The following is a 20,371-nucleotide window of genomic DNA, read 5'->3' as shown; positions in this document are numbered from 1 at the left end:
GATATATTACATATTAGAGAAAATGAAGTAAAAAATTGAAAAGAAGCTAAACACAATCTAATCTGTGCCAGGTTAGATTTTGGATGGACAAAGCTTGCAGTATGTCTAGTAAGGAGACAGGTTATGTTATTGAATTTCAAATGGAAGTTAGAAGGATAATTCCGCTTTTAAGTCCCTTAAATTGTAGCAAACATGCTGTATAAATCTGTAGAGCAACACGTTTGTATTATGTGTAGAGTCATGAACACACATGAAGTATCACTAACAGTAATTTGTAATATAAAAGAGGAAAGGAAATATGTAGATGAATTCACTTATGTTTATGGATATGTGATTAGGCTCCATTGTAGTTAATGTAAACTCATTCATTCGTGAGGATTAGTGTCTCCTTGGATTTTTACAGACTGAGACTTCAGCAGTATGGAGTGGTCAGATTAACTTGACCTGCACAGTCATTTCACAGTGATTGGACTTGACGGCCAGTAAGATTTGCCCAACTCTGACCAGTTCACACCTATACATTCAACTTTACCTTCTGCTAGGAGTAGGTATTAGGTTTCAAATGAGCCTCAGTTTCTTGGGTTTTTTTTAATGCCAGTGATTATCAAATGCATTTGGAGTGCGGACATTTTGATGTGCTTCAGTCACAGTTTTATATTGATTGTCTTCTTAAGGCAAACCCTAATTTAACTCTTTTTCCCTTAGTGTGCCTATTTCTTATTTCTTTCTCTTTTTTTTTTTTTGAGACAGAGTCTCACTCTGTTGCCTGGGCTAGAGTGAGTGCCGTGGCGTCAGCCCAGCTCACAGCAACCTCAAACTCCTGGGCTTAAGCGATCCTACTGCCTCAGCCTCCCGAATAGCTGGGACTGCAGGCATGCGCCACCATGCCCAGCTAATTTTTTCTATATATGTTTTTAGTTGGCCAGATAATTTCTTTCTGTTTTTTTTTTAATAGAGATGGAGTCTCCCTCTTGCTGAGGCTGGTCTCTAACTCCTGACCTCGAGCGATCCACCCGCCTAGGCCTCCCAGAGTGCTAGGATTACAGGCATGAGCCACCGTGCCTGGCCCTTATTTCTGAAATTAGACATTGTTTCCTTGGTTTCCACAGTCAGTGTGTTTGCAGGATTCACTCTGCTTTATGTCTCTTCCTGTTCATAGCCTTTCTTCTCTCAGCCTTATCTCCTTTACTTCTCTCAAGTTTTCCTTGGTTGTAGCAGTCTCTGTCTCCAGAATGGTTTGGGCCACTTTCTCTATTTACATGGCATTTTCATTGGAATAGAGAGAAGCAATTGTGTTTAATTTTTACTCCCCGGCAGTTACCAAAAGAACACTTTCTGATACATTTTTTATAGAATAATAGTTTCTTCCCTTTAAGTTAACATTGAACATTTTACATGGTCTAAAGAATTTTTCTAATGGAGTTGATAAGATTCCTGATAAATTGCTATTGTAGCAAAAAACATGAGTACCTGTCACCTGTTACTACTGTTTGCCACTCACGTACCAGCTGGCACAACTAACATTCTTTTTTATGATGGAAATAACATCCTTAGATTGTTGTACATTTAGAGTCTAGAAACATACACTTCTGGTCCAGGTAGGGAGAAAAGAATGCACTATTAAGATTTTTAGCTTATCAGACGCTGAGCAGTCTTTGACTATGGTAATGGACCAGATACTTTTTATTGGGAGAGTTGTTTTGGGATATATGACAGACAAAAATCATTCTTGAGATTCTTCAGGTTCTACATATTTTTGGTCCATAGACACATTCCTTAACCCAGCGGAGGGCTGTCCAGGGTAGAAGAAAACGATTTGATGTGTTATTAGCCGAGCACAAAAACAAAACCAGGGAAAAGGAATTGATTCGCCATCTGGACTCTCAGCAACCACCGCAGCCTCTCAGGGACCCGCATCCCGCCCCTCCTAGAACGTCACAGGAGCCGCACCAAAACCCTCACGGAGTGATTCCTTCCGAATCAAAGCCTTTCATAGCTAGTAAACCTAAACCTCACACCCCCAGTCTTCCAAGGTAAGCCAAACCCTCCAACTCTTTCTCCCTCCTTCAGAGATCAGAATTGCAGACATTGTTAAAACTCTAGTATTGGTCATGATGTCAAAAAACATACTTGGCAAACAGCTTCACTTCACATCATGCAGTTCAGGGGAGAGTGTCCTTTATTCCCGAGCCGCCTGGATCGGCATCTGTTTTCCCCTAGTACCGGTGGTGGAACCCAGGCCTCCCAAAGGTGGTTCTGGATACATTGTTGTATCTGGGTTAAGGCGGCTGATTCCCAGGCGTGTGATCTGATCCGTGCTGCACTTTCTACTCACTAAGGCCTCCAGGCTGCCCTGCTCAGCAAGGTGGGAGTGCCCCCGTTGACCCTCCTCCAGTCCATGAATCTCCACACCCTCCCCTGCCTGCCACTGAGCCAGCTTCTCGGTTATCCAGTGAGGAGGGCGAAGGCGATGACAAAGAAGAGTCTGTTGAAAAACTGGACTGTCATTATTCAGGTCATCATCCTCAGCCAGCATCTGTAAGTTCCACGTCCACCCCCGCGTTGACCCTCCCCGCACAGCGTGGACGGGGCGTTGCAGGGGGCATGCCAGGGACCGTGGCATGCCCGTAGGTGTGGGATACGGTCTAGGTACGAAAGCAGCTCAGAACAGGGTGCCCCAGAGGCAGCACGCGCTCTGTCCGGGGGACGTCACCTGCTTTTCCCTTTCTCTTCCGTGAGACTCAGGAATAGGCACAGGCATTGTCACTCTCATGCTTGGCGCCCAGAGTCAGCTCTTTCCCCATTAGCTCCTTTTCCTGACGGAGGGCGAACCCTCATGGGCGTGCCGACATGACAGCAAGCGCGAGCGGCTGTGTTCTCTCTTTCAGTTTTGCACATTTGGGAGCCGGCAGATTGGAAGAGGCTATTACGTGTTTGACTCCAGGTGGAACCGGCTTCGCTGCGCCCTCAACCTCATGGTGGAGAAGCATCTGAACGCGCAGCTGTGGAAGTGAGTGCCTGTTTGGTTGTGGGGCGAGGAGCTGACTTTACTCAATGCTGCATCTCCTTTTCTGTGTTTCCTGTGGGACTGATTTTATGAAGATAAGCTTATCTAAGTGAAAACATGGCCTGACGAGCCTTGAGAAGAAGGGGCCTTGTTGATTAATTTACTCATTTAGCAACTACATACTGTTCTGGGTGCCGGGGTTCAAGGCAGAAGGACTTCCACATACCTGGAGCTCACAGTCTAGTTGGGAATTGGGGGGGGGTGGTGACAAAAACTAGTCTACAGAAAAATAAATAAGGCAACTACAGCTTGTCATAAGGGAGATGATGGAAACAAGTAATGACAATCACTAAGACTTACTATATGCCAGTCAACTTACTAAATATGTTTAATTTTCACAATTTTGTCAGGTGTCTGTGATTATCCCCCCCCCCACACCTTTTTTTAAACAGATAACAAAACTGAGATACACGGTCATGTAAGAAGTTAGTGATAGGGCCAGGATTTGAACCTAGAGGTAGTTTGTTTCCAAGTAAGGAGCCAAGATGGGAAAAATAACAGGCCAGAGGGGTTCAGAGAAAGCCTTGAGCTGAACTGGATGGAGGAGAAAGAGCAGCCATTGGAGTGGTATGGGGCAGGGGGCGGTGGGCTCCAGGCAAAGGGAACCAGCTGCATGAAGGCCTAGAGTCAGAAAGAAGACAGTTTGTTTGAGAAACAGCAGCAAAGTAAACATGGTACACGACGAGGCCTGAGAGACCAGCAGGGCCAGGTGACATTGAAATTAATTCTGAGTGCAGTGGGAAACTGGTGAAGATTTTAGGTAGAGGAGCCATGTGTTCTGATTTGCAATTTAAGATATCTTGTGTGGCGTTACGTATGCTAGTGTTTCCCAAACACAATTTTTAGTGAAAGGAGGTTTCCGTAGCCAAAAAGGTTTAAATTGTTTACATGACTACAGGACTTCTCAGAGCCTTTAATGGGCACTGTGCTTTGCAATTCTCAAAACAAGGGATGCCATATATAATGTGGAATGTATCCCAAGCTCTTTTGACCTGGGAACCTTTTTTAGGGGAGCATCTTGGGGAACTAGTGTTTGGTGGGACCTACTTTGGTGAACCTTGAGCTTTGCTAAAGAGGCTGTCCAGTAATTCTCTATTGGGATATCATTTACTGGTGCCTCCTTGAATGGACTCTGCTAGTACATCCATTTGCCCACCTGCCTTGGTTTCCTAATAAAGTCAGACGAAACTGTTCAGAGACTTTGGATAGTCTACAATTCAAAGAACCGTCTCCACGATCGTTGTGAGGACTTACATTTATTCACTTAGAAAACCAGATCCAGAACAGTGTTACTCTGCTTTTCTATTTCATATTTCTTCCTGGTTCTTACTAATAAGAGGCAGTTCTTCTTTATAAAGGAACATTGTCCCCGCCAAGAAACAGAATCAGGAGAGCAGCTTATTGGGGCTCTGGCATGGGTTGGGGGTTCTCTCCATATCAGAACACCCTAAGATACATGAAATCTCAGCTGCTTATTTCTTCAGACTAAGTGGGACTTGGAGAGCTCATTGAGCTCACTAAACTTAATGGGGATAGTGTATACTCCTAAGAGTTTAGAAGGGTCCTCCGAGTGCTTTTTTCTCATTATATTGATGAGTGGCTCATGACCAGCAGTTTGGGAGAAAATGGTTTGGGTTCCTAGCAGTTTATGTGGAGAGATTTTCTTCTTCGTGCAGTGAACTTTTGAAAAAGTAGGATCATGAGGTTGCCTCTGCTGTTGACCCTCTCTCTTGTGCTGTTACAAAGCTGACTGCCTTATCGCTTGCTCCCAGGGAGAAGGAAACCATCCCTTTTCGTTAATATGACCTTTGGTTTTAAAAAAGTCAATACTGCGGCAACAGACGTGTTGGCTCAGTGATAAGCTGGCACATAGGCTTGGGTCAGATGGGAACTTGGAGTGCGGTGCTTGTGAAAATGCTCCCCAGTACGGGAGTGCTGTCGGCCCATCGGGGCAGCTTTTTAAGGCAGGCCCTGAGATTTGCCGGGAGGAGATCAGCACTTCTCACCCAGAGGAGAATTGTTCTCAGGTGGCATCTCTGAGGCACTCAAGTAAACTTCACAGTGGTCCAGGTCCCATCTTACTGCTCAGCCAAAAATCTTACCTTCCAGGAAGAGCTCCTAGTTGAGTACCACTCTTCCTGGCCCTTACCCTTTGATTGCTCATTGTGGTAAATTTGAGGGTAAGTGGAGGTGGGATCTGAGTATGAAATAAGTCATCGTCACTTTGTGGAGTCTCCGGACGGTGGTGAAATTAGAATCAGCACTTCCTCTGGAGCATGGTCAGGACCCAAAGGGCCCTTTCCAAGTTCCTGTAACTTCCAGGAGTTACTTCCCCTCTATTGATTGAAGACCACTGTTCCACCTCCCCTAAGAAGGGGCCAGGATAGTTTTCAAAGGTTTTTTGTTTGTTTTTTTTAACTTTTTGAATTGGTAATACATTCACTTAGCTTAAGAAAAATGAGTATAAAAAGGCACACAGCAAAGAGTCTTAGTCGCCCTGTCCCCTACACTCCTATTTCCTACGCCCTCCCCCACAGACGGAGCCATTTTTATTATTAATAGTTTCTTGTATATCTTTACAGAGTTTATTTGTGCAAACACAAGTCAATATGATTGCATATTCTTACTTTGCCTCTTCTTTATACAAAAGGTAATGAATTACTTAAAAGAGCCTTTTTAAAAGAAACTAGTAATGGTCACCGTGAGGGATCTACATCCGTTCTCCTTTGGAAGCCTTTTTCCCCAAGGAGTTGGTTCCAGGCAGCCTGGTCTTTAGGCCTGACTTCCTGAGCCACCTGGTGGCCATAAGAAGCCACTCACCCAGTGAGCCGTAGTACATGGACTTCGTTTAGAGCAGGGCTTCATGTCTGAGCCCGTGAGTCACCTGGGGGCCTTGTTGCCATACAGATTCTGATGGAGTTGGTCGGGGGTGGGGCCTGGGAACCCAACATTCCTAACAGAGCTCTCAGGTAATGACAATGCTTGCCCTGCTGGGGGGGCGGGATATAGAGCCCGTCTTCCCAATCTTGGCCCCACATTGGAATCTTCTGGAGAGATTTAGAAAGGACTGATATCTGCCCCAGTCCCCCCAGAGACGCCAGTGTCATCGGTGTGGGTGTGGCTGGAGCTGCACAGGTGACTGTAACACGCAGCAGCCAGAGCTGAGAAGCACTAGCTTCAGGCCAAGGCTGCACTCTTGAGTGGGGTTTGTCAAGCAGGTGCAAATGCTTGTAGTCATTCCTTCCTTTTATTAATAACTATAGTTCTTATGTAAAAGCATCTGGAAAGCGCTTTGGCAGCAGTCTGGGCCAATTCTCGCTTGACAGATAAGGAAATGGAGCCCCAGCCGGGGTGGTGCCTGGGTCAGCCAGGGCTGCCCCAGTAAGTCAGGATCAAGGCGGTCTTAGCACTTGCCTTCCAGTCAGGCCATTTTCTGTTTTTCTACCTCAGTTTTAGTTCTGCCATCGGAGTTTTTGAAATTTTGGTGCTGTCACATTTCGAAATCGGAGCTAAAATAAAAGGGAGGCCTCCCTGGTTTGACTATTTAAACGGCTTCCTCAGCCCCCGATAAATACTTTGCCCAGGCATTATTAACAGAATACATTGTTACAACACTGTGATGGAAAATCTCTGGAGATTTTTGAGACTTTATTCCCTTGTGCAGTTATTCAGGCCAATAGTTAGGACCCAGCAGTTGCTGTTAATTAGCTGTGCCCTTCCTTTTTTCCCATTCCTTCCTGAATTCTCTCAATGTTTACTGAGTGCTTTCTGTATTTTCCACACTGTGCTGGGCATTAGGGCTATGGTGGTAAAATAAGATGTGGATTGCTCTGTCTGCGTAGGAGTTTGTGATTAGCAATCACGCATTGAAACCACCCTAAGTCTTACGAAGTCTAGAAATGGGACAAGGTGAATCCTTGGGGAACTAAGCAAGTCAGGGTGGTCAGGACAGATTTCCTAAGGAAGTGATGAGCAGAAACTTAAAGGATGAGCAGAAGTTGGGGTCTTGAGTCACGGCATTTTCCCGGAAGATCAGTGGCTGGAAGCAGGGAGCCGGGGATGGGAGGTGGAGCTAGAAGCTGGGGCAGTAGCAGAGGAGAGGCAAAAACACACCATCACTCCATCACCAGCCCCAGGAGGCATTAAAGAATTTAAAGAAGAGAAGTGACAGGACTGGCTTTGTATTTCAGAGTGTTCACTATGATGTGGGTATGTTTTTCAGTGTCAGAGGCGAAGGGGGTACCCATCTGAAAGTCTCCATGACTGGCTATGGTGAATGTCACTCACTGTCTTCTCCTGTTTCCAGGAAAATCCCACCAGTGCCCAGTACCACAACACCTGTCTCCACACGTGTTCCTCACCGGACAAACTCTGTGCCGACATCACAATGCGGGGTCAGCTATCTTGCGGCAGCCACCGTCTCTTCGTCCCCGGTTCTGCTCTCATCCACCTGCATCTCCCCAAATAGCAAAGCGGTACCAGCTCATGGAACCACACTAAATGCACAGCCTGCCGCTTCAGGGGTCATGGATCCTGTGTGCAGTATGCAATCCAGACAAGTGTCCTCTTCATCCTCATCCCCTTCCACACCCTCTGGCCTTTCCTCGGTCCCCTGTTCCCCTATGTCCAGGAAACCTCAGAAGTTGAAATCCAGCAAGTCTTTAAGGCCCAAGGAGTCTTCTGGTAGCAGCACTAACTGTCACAATGCCAGTAGCAGTACCAGTGGCGGCTCAGGAAAGAAACGCAAAAACAGTTCCCCACTGTTAGTTCATTCTTCTTCCTCCTCCTCCTGCTCTTCTTCTCATTCCATGGAGTCTTTTAGGAAAAACTGCGTGGCTCACTCTGGGCCTCCCTACCCCTCAACGGTAACATCTTCCCATAGCATCGGCCTCAACTGTGTGACAAATAAAGCAAACTCGGTGAACATCCGGCACGACCAGTCAGGGAGGGGCCCCCCCACCGGGAGCCCTGCTGAATCCATCAAGAGGATGAGTGTGATGGTGAACAGCAGCGATTCCACTCTTTCTCTTGGCCCATTCATTCACCAGTCCAATGAACTGCCTGTCAACTCCCATGGCAGTTTTTCACACTCACACACTCCTCTAGACAAACTCATAGGAAAGAAAAGAAAGTGCTCTCCCAGCCCGAGCAGCATCAACAACAACAGCAGCAAACCCACAAAGGTTGCCAAAGTGCCAGCCATGAACAACGTCCACATGAAACACACAGGCACCATCCCAGGGGCACAAGGACTGACAAACAATTCCCTCCTTCATCAGGTAGGAAATGGACTGTGAGCTCCATGGGAATACCCATTTCCACTCCCTTGGGATCTTTTGCCAACTTGGAAATCTGTGTGGTTGGGTTGGTTGGTTTGCCTGTAAACAGATACCCAGCTTCATGGTATCTTTTTTAAAAAGGAAGAGTTCATGGCCATATGAAGGTAAAACAGGTTCCTCTCTGCCAGAATTTCTGGTGTCTTTGGAAGACGATCCTAGGTAAGGAAGCCATGGTAATGCGGTTAGCAAATAGTGCTGCAGAAAGCACTGGGCACGACAGCAAAATCAGAATTGGAAGGGAATTCCTCTCCATAGCCAACAAAGTGTTGTCCCAGTGTTGATAATTAATTGTGTGTCATACGATGCTGTTGAGGAAGGAAGCAGATACTGTTTCCTGGATAGTAGTTCCCCAGAGTATTCCTCTGAAAAAAGCTGGGCTAAAATCAAACTGTTCTATAGTGGAGTGATGTAAGGTTTAAAAAGAGCTTTTAATTCCAGATATTCTGGTTAAATCTCACCCTATATTTTCTCCTCCCTGTTTTTGAGTGAGGCAGGAAAACTGGGTTCAGTATGGGCATAGCAGAAGACAAAACCCTCATTCTAAGCTGGTAGTTTAAAAAGGAGTCTGAATGTGAGCCCAGTGGGAGAGAGATGGCTAAGAAGGTGTTGCATTCATAATGAACCAGGACTTTCTCTTTTATACTATTTATCTCTTTATCTTTTTTTTCTCTGCTGTTCTACCTGTTTTCTTTTTTCTCCTCACCTCACCTGTAGCCGTTTCTTCCAGCTTCCTTTGCCCTAACTTCCAGCTCATCTCTCATCCTGTTATTTCATTCATCAGGATATCTCCTCACCTTGCTTACGAACAGGAATTTCAGCAGCATCACCCCAGAGCCCTGATTTAAAATGTGAGGCTCTTTTTTGGTTCCCCTCGCTTCCTCATCTTCAGAACTTAATTCAAATAAATGCCAGGTTAGGACTTTTGCAGAAAACTATTAGGTTATTAAGTATGAAATGTCCGATTTCCTTAAGTACTAGTTTGACAGTTGATAATCTCTGACAGTTCGCTTTGACGCTTCTTGTTTTATTTTTATTGTGAAAGTACATCCTCAGTCTTTCAAACAACACGTTTTGGCTTGTGATTATCTTTCAAATTTTTTTGTAGAGCAATTTTTGTGAAACGATGGATAAGTCAAAAATTCATGTTATTTTTGAACATGAGTTCTGTTGTGGAACCAGTGCAGGGCAGACAGCTCGAAATATACACAAGTGTTTGGAAAGGATGTGGCTAATGAACAAACAGTACGTCGATGGTTTGAGAAGTTCCATTCTGATGATTTTAATCTTGAAAATGAGCCACGTGGGTGACCTGAGACCAAGGTGAATAATGATGAGCTGAAAGCTGTAGTGAAAGTGAATCCATCTCATCCTGAATTAGCAGCAAGGTTTGACATTAGTATTCCAACAATATTGAACCATTTGAAACTAATCGGCAAGGTAAAGAAGCTGGATGGATGGGTTCTCCATGAATTAAACAGGCATCAGCAGAGAAATCGTCTCGAAGCTTGCCTTTCTTTGCTGTCACAACATAAAGGGCACAAACAAGCTACGGCTAAGATGGCAAAACTGTATCGATAATTTAGGTGCATACTTTGATTAATTTTGCTGCTGCTTGTTTGAGGTACACTAAAAAATCGGACATTTCATATTTAATGACCTAATACCAAGTTTCTTATTATGATATAATTTCCCTCCAATATTTGTGTGAATTAACACACAATGCTGAAGGTGTATGTATATCCATGAATTTAAGTAGTTGCTTAAGTGATGGGCTATTTGTATGTTGTTTGGCTTTTTGACCAGGGGGCTCCAGGACTAACGATAATTGTGCTTTTCCTTCTTGGTTTGCAGTTACTCGTTATGGCTTGTGGTAGCAGTGCAGTACAAACACAGCAGAAGATTATATACCCAATTTTTAAAAATGCCCTCTGAGAGTAGTGTCCTGATGAGATGTGACCCCCACAGGAAGGGTTTTCAGAAACCATTGTGTTCTAATGTCCATCTCACCTTTGTATTATTAAGCACCCTCTGTCTTCATTTAAACCTTGTTGCCCACAAGTAGCAAGGGACAGGAGGAGGATGGGTGGGGTGCAGTAAAGAGTGACAGTGACTACGGCGTCGTGCCCCAGGTACACAAAAGCATCTGCTTCCAACACTTGTTAGCAGCTTTAAAGAGAAACACAGATCTGAACTTGCATGTGAAATTTGGCCATTTAAAAAGATATATGTATAATTTTTTTTCTTTCTTTTTTCATTAAGTCTGGTACAGCCACATATATCTGTTGGCCAAATTAGGCTCATGACCTGCCAGTTTGCCACTTCTAATTTTTATTGTCAGGGGATGATGTCCCACTAGGAAGACCCAAATAGCCTACTTTGGGTTTTTACCTTAAAATCGGTTTTGACTTAAGTTTGTGTTTAAGAAATATTTTCTCTGTCTGATGGAATACTTTTTGTTATGCTGCACAAATCCTTGGGGCGGGGGGCCCATGCTAGAGCTCAGAAGATCAGTGAACCCCGAGAAATGTTATACATTTTTGTGTCTGTATTCATTTATCTGTGGGAGGGATCACGTAGCTTTCATCAGACTCTCAGGGAGACCCATGACCCCAGAATGCTTTCAAGAATGCTGCTGTTAGAAAAATGGGGACCTCAACTTGCTGTTCCTTATGGAGCTGACTTTAAAACAGAGATAACTGAGCTGGTTGAATTCTTCTTAGCAAGGAAATGAAGTGGGCCATGCTAGGAAGCCTAGGAGCTGGGGTTGAGTAGGCACCCCACCCCCACTTCCAAGAGTCTTTTGTGGCTTCTACCACCAAAGACGTAACAGTAGCCCACTGTGAAGGCCACAGTTCCCTCTCCCCCAGCGTGGGCACTGCCTTGAGTATGAGCTGTCACACCTGTGTGTACTAGCCCACTTGACCTTGTTCACTTCTCAGTTAACAACCTGGAATACCTTCAAGGACACAAAATCAATAAATAAAACCAAAGGCAAACAGAGCCTTTTCCCTAAGCTTAGAAATTCAGGCCTGCATCTCTTCTAGCCAGTTTTCTAAAAGTATATCTTCAGAATGATTGTGCCCAATGGCAGTGAAGGCTTTTAAAAGCTAAGGCCAAATTCTGTAGCTGACTGTTCCTGGCATCACCCAGTCAGTGGAGACTTCAGTGGCATGTGGCCTTTGGAATATTCTTATCTAGACTCAGGGAAGTACAATGTACAACTGCTTACTTACCTTTTCGTTGTTTCCCCACCCTGTCTTTTTTTGAAAGCCAAAGGCACGTCCCTGACAGCTGAAAATAGCACGGGGAGGAATAATCCGGACACTTTTGAGGACAAGTTACACCTCTGCTCAGCACTCTGGACTCCACGATGCCTTTGAGTCTGTTTTCCCAACCTCCTGTGGGCCTCAAGGGTAGAAACCTGCCGGGCTGTTGTTTTAACAAGGATTTTCCTGAAGCTATGTCTGTAGCAGTGAGTACTCATAAAGGACACTGGATCAAGTTCAGCCACCGAATTGCTTTTATCAGTGTTAAAGTGGTCTGGACTGCTTGCTACCAATCTGTGAGAAGTTTTTGTTTTTGTTTTGTTTTTAAACTTGCAGTATATCACGGAGCCACTCTTCAAGTAGATTGGCTGGGCAAAAGAATGTTTTGGCAAGAGCGTTACTGTAGACCTTTCTCCCTTCTCCCTCTCTCTGCCTTTTTTTTTTTTTTTAAAAAAACACTGTCTTCTGTAGGTCACCCTCGGGCAGTTAGGCACCTTAACTGGAGACTGGAGACCTTCCAGAGGAGAGAGCTGCACCCTGAGCAACCCTCTGGAGAAGTGAATTTGGCTTTAGATTTTTACAGAAGTGTTTCAGGAATGGAATATGGACATTAGCGCAAGGCACCATGACAAAATAGCCCTGCCTTTTGCAAGTAATTTGGGATAAGAAGCTGTCAGAAGTTTCTAACTTATGAACTGGTTTGAAACTGTTGATGCCCAGAGTCCCAGAGAGCAAGTATAAACCATTTTAGAGGGTTACTTTTTATGGTACAAAAGCAATTCTATGTGATGAAAAAAAATGAAAGAAAGAAAACACCAAGCCAGTTTTGATAAAGGAAAGCCAAATTGGGGGGAGGGGAGGGATGGGAAAGGTGAAATCACTATAGGGAGAAAAAACTTTTTCCAAAATTTCCAAAGAGATGGACTTTTCTTATCCTTTAAGTTTTCATGGTAAACAGTATGTCAGATTGGGTTGGTTGTCCTACTCAGTCTCTTTTTAAATATTGCCTTTATAAGTGACATTGTTAGGGTGTGCTTAAATGTTTCCAGGGCACACTCTGCATTTCCCCCATCTTCCTCTTTGGGTACTGTCCTGGGACTAAGTGTAGATTTCTGCTTTGGACTCTCCCAGTGTGGTATGTGTCTGTACTCCCCTTCGTGCCCTTCCAGATACTTATTTGGATATGGTTGGGGTGGAGAGCAGTCACGAAGGGAGGGGAGTTGGAGAACATGTACGTGTCCCCCATACGGAGGTCTTATGTGATGTGTGTATAGGAATTCCCTGATACACACCCTCCTTTGTTGAGATTAGTGCCAGCCATCTTCCTGAGAGAGTTGTAGAGCCATCCAGGATATTTTTTCTAATACCCCATCCAAAAAGAAAGAGCTTAATATGTTAAAACAGCATTGCTTGAGAAGGTGTCATTGAATTTTGGGGATGAGCTGGGGCCTTTTAAGGGGTGATCCCACTACCACAGCTCCTGACGTGAGAACCAGGCACTTTTGCTTTGAAGAACACACAAAGTTGCCGAACACAGGGTAAAATTTCCAAGGCTTTGCTTATTGCCCTGGCCAGGGCCTGAACAGAGCCAGTCAGTGCATCCTTTTTTTCCTACAGTTCTTGGGTTTCAAACTTCATTTTCAGGGAATTTCAATTCAACAGGTAGAATGAAAAATACTTGGTTACCAGCCTAATAATGTGAATTGCTACAGAATTATTCTTATTAAGTAAGAAAACAAAAACTTTATGCAGATACTTTAGCTATAAATTGATGTAAAATATTGATCTTTTTTTTTAAAGGAAAGGGAGAACGGTGTCCTGTTCACTTATTATGCAATCAAATCAGTAAATGATACTATTGGTGAGGTTAGTAAGGAGAGAGCATGGATGGGCCCATTTGGTGTAGTTAGGAGAAATCAGTCTGTTCCATCCCAGTGTCGGGGGAGAGAGGAGGAGGTGAGAAGGAATCAGAACGTACCTAGTTGATTCCTTGGTGACAAGTGCAATGGGGTATGGGTAGAATTTATTTTCAGAGCCAAGGGGACTTGATGGTTATAAATAAAGTTACTTTTAGCGATGGAATTTATAGACAGATCATGTTGTTCCGAAAGATGTGAATAGGATCCACAATAGCAAGTTGATTCAGAATAGTGTAGATATTTAGATTAGCGAGTATTGATCATTTGATTTCTTAGACTGAAGTTTTAATAGAATTTCATTATGTCTCCCGGTAATACACAGAGCATCGGGATTAGGAAATTAGCCATTTTGGATTCTGCCTGCCACAAACAGACCTATTCTAAACAGTGCTATTAAATTTTAGACTGTTGTTCAAATATTTTATTTTCTCCTACAAGTACTTTTTATTATGATGAACAATTAAGACCATTTAAAACACAGGAGTACAAGTATTTTTTTGAATTAAATTAACTTGCAAAAACCAAATTTGCAGTGGTTGGGTTGTTTCTAGACAGACTTTGGTATCAATTTAAAACCAAGATAATTTTTATATTCTTTCCGATAGAATTTCATGACAACTCCTGCAGTTTTCTTAACCTACAAAAAAAAAAAAAAAGTGCTGCAATGATGAACAAAGAATTATACAAAACCTACTTTTGTATCTTTATTTTGGAATTTCTTGTTCTATTATAAATATGGAAGTATCCCTATTTCAGAAGACATATTTTGTTAAAAATGAATTGTACATATTTAAATATGTATTTTTGCACAGGTCTTTTTTTCTGATATCCTGTTTTGGTACAATTGAGATCATCTAGTATTTATTTATTAATTAATAAAAGTAAATACCTTTTTATAATTTGAAGTGGTTCACTGCCAAGCCAATAGTTCTGGAACCTGCCTCCTTTACAGTTTAAGGGATGCCTCTGTTCTGTGAAAGTCTTTGTCCCTTTTAATGTCTCGGGAGTGGATTCATACAGATGAAGTGGGCATTGCTTCTCCCTAGTTGCCTGATTACCCGATTGACTACACGTAATTAAGTGACACACTGCTTTTCTTTTGTTAGTGTTTGTGTGTGTGTGCGTGCGCGTGCGTGCGTGCGTGTGTGCCTGTGTATGTGTGTATACTCTGAGCACATGTATGTTAGTATGTGATGTGGTTTAAAACTAATGGAAAAAACTGAAAGTGCCTGAACCTAGTTTTAAGCTTAGACAGAATCTCTTTAAAAAGACTTGAATGTTCAGTTGAACTTTTGGAGTTTGCTTTTTCCACCTAAATATTATTTCTAAAATTTTAGGGGAGGAGTTGAAAACCAATGCTGGTAATTTTATAAGGTATTTTAAAAATTCAGACCTTTTGGTTCACAGTAATTCAACTGGTGATGGATTGCCCAGTGGCACCAAGGGTTACAAATCTTTTTGTCAGCCAGCAACTTACACGATGTGTTTGTTTTGTTATTCACTCATAAAATACAGAGTTTAAAATAGAATATTTAAAATATTTTGTATTCCAAAAATATAATACAAAGAAGTACCTCTGAGAACATTGAAAAAAAAATGTATAATTTGAAAAATGTAACTTATAAGGCAGCTGTCTTCCTGCAAGAGTTCTGTTGCCAAGGAATTTCTTAATGTCTCTCATTCTGTCCTGAGGGGAAGGGGGAGTTGGGCTTTGAAAAATTACTGTTCAAAGTTTCATTGTTTAGCAGAAAATAATCATTTTTACATTTTGTGCAAAGCATTTTACATTTTCAGATCATTTAAATGAGCACTACATACTGTCAGTGTGAATGTAGGGCCTTGAAAGCATTTTGCTGTTTTTTTTTTTTTTGTTTTGTTTTTCCGAGCTTGGTTATAAAAGCAATCTCCTGTGTTAAAAATGTGTGAATAGTTTGATAATCTGTACACATAATCAAGAGCATCTCAGCTGGACTTTGTGTTGGCTGCTGTATAGAACATGAACAAATGTCAAGGGATAGAAAATTACTTTGGATATTTAAAAGAGAAGAAATATATAGTCTATTTGTTTTGTAACAAGTTTCTGTAAATAAAATAATTTATACTATTTATAAGAAAAAGTTGTGCTTTGCTTTATGAGAAATTAGTTTGTGGAACAAAGATGTTACTAAACGGGCAATAAAATTAGGACTTCTCAATAAATAAGGTTGGCTGCATGAAATATTTTACATGTTTCTGCCTCGTTGTGATCCTAAACCCTTTCAGTCTAGTCTGACTTCATTTTTGGCATCAGACACTTACGGAGCACCTTCACTTTAGTCTCCCTCCTGTGCAAGCTAAATACTTCTAAGGCCTCAGGATGTTTCCATTCTTGGGCACAAAGCTTTGCCTTGGATAAATTAGTAACTGTGTAAACAGTGAACACTACTGTATTCTGGCCCTGCATGTGTGTGAAGGAAACAAGGGGAGTTCATGGACTGAGAAACACATTCTGTTCGTACTTGCTTATGTGTAAATCTGATGACATGTTTTGTTTAGAGATAAATTTTTTGTCCAGAGCTGGTCTAATCTCTTCCTTGCTTTTTACATTCCTCCCTTACTGGCAATACAAGTGCATTTTAGTATTATTCAGAGCACAACATAATCTTTTTATCTCTAGAAATCTGGCCAGTTTTACCATTTGTAAATAAATCATTCTAATAAATTAAAATTTATTTTTGTTGCTTAAAATAAGGGGAGCAACTGCTCTGTGTATTGGAAAAAATGTCCATACCGTACATGAAAGAGTCAGGCTGGCTTCAACCTCACTGCCCCATGGATTTCCCATTACCTCCTTAGACCATCCAACTCCTCAGTACTCTACTGAAATCCAGTCATAAGCTGTCTGTGGAAAAACCCTTTCACTGTGTCCTCAAGCCTCCCAGGAAAAGGTTCTACCACTTGATTTCTTATCCTTTTTACTTGCATTCCCTTTCAGGTAACCTGGCCATGGGTAGCAAGAGACTATCTCAGTTCAAAGAAGGAGGGTTAGCAGGTTTGGATCTTGGTATACGGGATTTCACCTGGCAGAAAGGCAAGCAGGGGTAAGGTCCTTCTAGGCAGAGGAGCAAGTGGGGTGAGCACCGATGTGAAGTGAGGACTAGAGAATAATTCTCCTTGAAGCTTGCTGAGTGGGTGGGGTTGATGGGGTTGGAGAAGTTGGTGTCCAATTGTCGAGAACCTTGAATATCATGGGACCTTCATTCTCAGGAATATATGGGATCAGGCCCAGATTAACCCAAATGTAACTAATCAGAGCCTAGAGATATTCATGGTCCAGTCCTAGCACCATGCAGCTGCCAAAAGTCAAAGCCATTCAGATCTTTACTGAAGACTGTGGAAAATCAAAGGAGCACTTAATTCTCTTTCCGTGTTTTTGAGTTTTCACTTGCCTCAAACATCTGTCTTTACCAGCCCCTCACCTCAAGTCCTAATCAAAAAGCTCTCCCTTTTAAAATCAGACTTATGGTCCTTTCCCCTCTCCTCTCTTAGTCTTCTCTTTCTTATAAGGAACTCTTGCTCTTGTTGCTAATGCCAGTTAAATTGGACTTTCACCTTATAGGGCTGTAATTTTTGACATTTGTTATCCTGATTTTCCACAACCAAAGCCCATGGACCAAAGCTGGCACTACCAGAATATCTCTTCTTAGGAGACAGGAAAGGGTGAGGCTATCAGCCAAAGAAAATATTTTCATTGGGGAGGGAGAGTCAGACACTTATAATTTAATACTTAAAAAAAATCTCCATCACATACGGCCCTCCAAAAACAATGGAAGACAAAATGGATAGGTGATAACCTTAGGACAGTAAATTACAAAGCTGTTGTACAATGATAATCCAGGTAAGTGCTATTTAGTTTCCAAACTAAGGCTGACCGTGGGGATAAAGAGGACTGATTCCACAAATCTTTTAAAGGTAAAACCAACAGGCCTTGAAGTCTAATTATGTTGAACAGTAAGGGGAAGAGTGAGCCTAAGATGACTTCAGATTTCTAGCTTGGCCAAACTGATCGATGAGCTTTCAGTGAAATGATATGGTAACAGAGAAGGAAAAAGATTTAACAATGGATTTGAGTTGCTAGTGGGAAATTCGGGTTTAGTATCCAGTTGGCTATAGAGTCTGGATGGAGCTTAGGAGGAAAGTTTGAGCTGTAAAGTTGGGACAGAAAATTGTCTTTCACTTTTAAATGGTGAATGAGGTCATGGGAATAGATGAGTTTACCTGGGAAAAATAGGCAGTGATTAGATTTGGCTTATTATGTTAAGATAATACTTACCTAATTAGGTGCTTAATATGCCAGATGTTGTGCCAAGTATTTTATATGCATTCTCTCTTACTAAGCCCTGATAGGGCAGGTATTTTGATCCCAATCATACTGATGAGCAACTTCTAAGAAGGTGTCTTGCCTAAGGTCCCACAACTAGTAGGTGGCAGAGCTAGGCTAATGCAGAACTGTCAGGTAAGTGGTTCTTAATTTTTTGTTATTGTTCACAGACTCCAAGAATCACATGAGAGACGTTATCGATCCTGTCTACAGAAGCACAGGCCACACCACATTTTATATTCCATTTCCAGGATTTCACAAACCTGAAGCCCATCTTCCATGGCCCAGAGGGAGAAGAAAACCCAGGACAAAACCCAGGAGAAAAATATTTTGGTGAAGACAAGAGAACCAGCACTAGAATAAAAAGTCTGAGAGGTAAGAGCAAGGGCAGGGAAGGATGAGATTGAGATGGTTTAGAGAGTTTGAAGTTTAAAGACTTGACTCCATTATAATTATCAGTGCAATCAACCTACTTAAGTAATATTTTATTCTCCTACTTTCTCCAAGGTAATTGCAACAGCAGGTATTGGTAGGGTGGAAAAGTTACAAGAACTTTTATAAGAACTGGCAGGGAGATTGCCAAGGGATTGAATATGAGTGTAGATGTGGCTAAGTGATTGATGATGGTTTGCATTGGGTATTTAAGGAAGAGAACAGGGAGCTACTATGTAGAATCTGTGCAGGCACTCTTAAAGACATTGGTTGGACGAGAATTACCTTGTTAAGTCTTATGATCCTCCTTCCAGGTAGCTTTGTTATTAGACAAGCTAGGTGATTTGTTCAAGGTCACAGAGTAAGCTCCATGTTTAATTCAACGTGGCCAATGACAATAATGAGGGGCTAACATACAGGGTACAATCCAGGGACCAGTGATCAAAGTGGCATCACACTTTTAGGACTAGGCCAGAGAGTAGAAGAATAGGAATTCCAGGGGTCATTTTCAAAAGTGGAGCTGTTCAGAGATGCTTGTGATTCCTAGGTGAGACCATGGCAGTGGATGGAAGTAGTGTGGAGGAAAAGAGCACTGGAATTAAGGGTAAGAAGCTGTGAAGCCAGGGTATTGTACCGGGTATTGCATAAGTTGTGCATTTCCAAGTATAGTTATGGTTGAGAGGAAGACTGAGCCAGCTACTCAGGTCTGGAATGAACTGGATGGAGCAGGGAGGAGTAACCTGGAGGTCTGTGACTGAGGACAGTGAGCACAGTGAGTTGGTCTGGTGCTGCTGGGTGGTGGCAGCTTCAGAGAGAAGATGTTCAGAAGGAGAGTGGAAACACGGTGGCCAGGAAAGAGCAAGGGACTAGGAAACAGTGGGACTTTATCTTGGCCCCAAGTTCCTGAGTGGTATATGTAAACGGACAGTTTCTAACCCGGAGGGTTTCAAGAAAAGCAGAGTCCTCAAAAACCAAGTATAGTTTACCCACACTGATACTGTACTAATTACATACACCCAGTATGTTAGAAAAGAGGTCTCTGGTAACCTCTGAAAAGGGAGGGTTGGTAAAGTTGTCAGGGCGCCACCTACTGGCAGTCTTAACTAAATGGTCGCATCCCCAAAGGAATGTCAGGATGGAAAGCTGGTATATATTGACTGGATTGAAGGCTAATCATTTTTTGGCATATTGTCCCTTTTATTTCTTAAACCTAACCTATACAGGGAAAATTAAGTCATTACCAGAGATTTCTTAAATCGGAAGAAAAGAGGTTAGATCTCCTCTTTGACCATGTACTCCAGGGCTAAAATGGCCTGGACCAGATTGCTAGAAATTCTTCCTATCTTTTGTATGTCTTCTGACATACAAGCATCAGGCAAATCTGTGGTTCTGTGGCTTTGAAACCAAAACTAGTGATCATTAGTGCTTTTCATGTTTTTACATAGGGATTTTATCTCACTCCCCCATTGCCATTGTGGAGGTACAAGGTTTGTTACTAACGACTACAAGTTTGTGTAGCCTTGGTAAGGCCAAGGGACCATCACGGACCCTTCCTCCCTTCTTCCCCATAAGCATAGTATGTCAAGTGTCAGCTGTTCATCCTCTTAAAAACAGTAAGTTAACACCGCCACCAAACATTCAGAATATACAGATATTTTGCTAATGATCAGTACCTTCTATTGAGCAATTAATAATGCTTGGTCAGGTTACTAAGGACTAAATGTGGTCAGTCATAAAATCATAAGTGTATCATAGTATGCATGCTCAGTGATCAAAGTGTAGGCATTCTTTTAGCCATTTAGGCCAGGTAATACTTTGATACAGATACTTAACAAAAATGTTTTTTAGGCTTTCCCATTTCCCTTGGTCTCACTGTCATCCAGACTGGAGTACAGTGGCACAATCATAGCTTGAACTCCTGGGCTCAAGTGATTCTCCCGCCTCAGCCTCCCGAGTAGCTGGAACTATAGGCACGTGCCACCATGCCC

General features: G+C 42.6%; 1 protein-coding gene across 7 annotated transcripts in view; it reads left to right on the top strand.

The window, feature by feature from the left end:
* Window positions 1–15,708, top strand: part of ATXN7 (ataxin 7) — a 130,713-nt gene extending 115,005 nt beyond the window's left edge. For 6 of the 7 annotated variants that reach the window (XM_045530694.1, XM_045530693.1, XM_045530692.1 and 3 more), the window contains 5 exons: window positions 1,768–2,033; window positions 2,340–2,538; window positions 2,889–3,010; window positions 7,374–8,346; window positions 11,677–15,708. In XM_045530694.1, coding sequence (XP_045386650.1) covers window positions 1,768–2,033; window positions 2,340–2,538; window positions 2,889–3,010; window positions 7,374–8,346; window positions 11,677–11,694 — 1,578 coding nt within the window. In that variant the 3' untranslated portion in view covers window positions 11,695–15,708. Of the gene's footprint in view, window positions 1–1,767; window positions 2,034–2,339; window positions 2,539–2,888; window positions 3,011–7,373; window positions 8,347–9,187; window positions 9,255–11,676 lie in introns of all 7 variants that reach the window. The other variant, XM_045530699.1, reaches the window with a different exon arrangement.
* The last annotated feature ends 4,663 nt before the right edge of the window (window positions 15,709–20,371 follow it).

Source organism: Lemur catta, chromosome 18, assembly GCF_020740605.2.
Source record: "Lemur catta isolate mLemCat1 chromosome 18, mLemCat1.pri, whole genome shotgun sequence".
Taxonomy (NCBI): Eukaryota; Metazoa; Chordata; class Mammalia; order Primates; family Lemuridae; genus Lemur; species Lemur catta.
The sequence above is the reverse complement of the archived record's forward strand: the minus strand, read 5'-3'. Positions and strand labels throughout refer to the sequence as shown.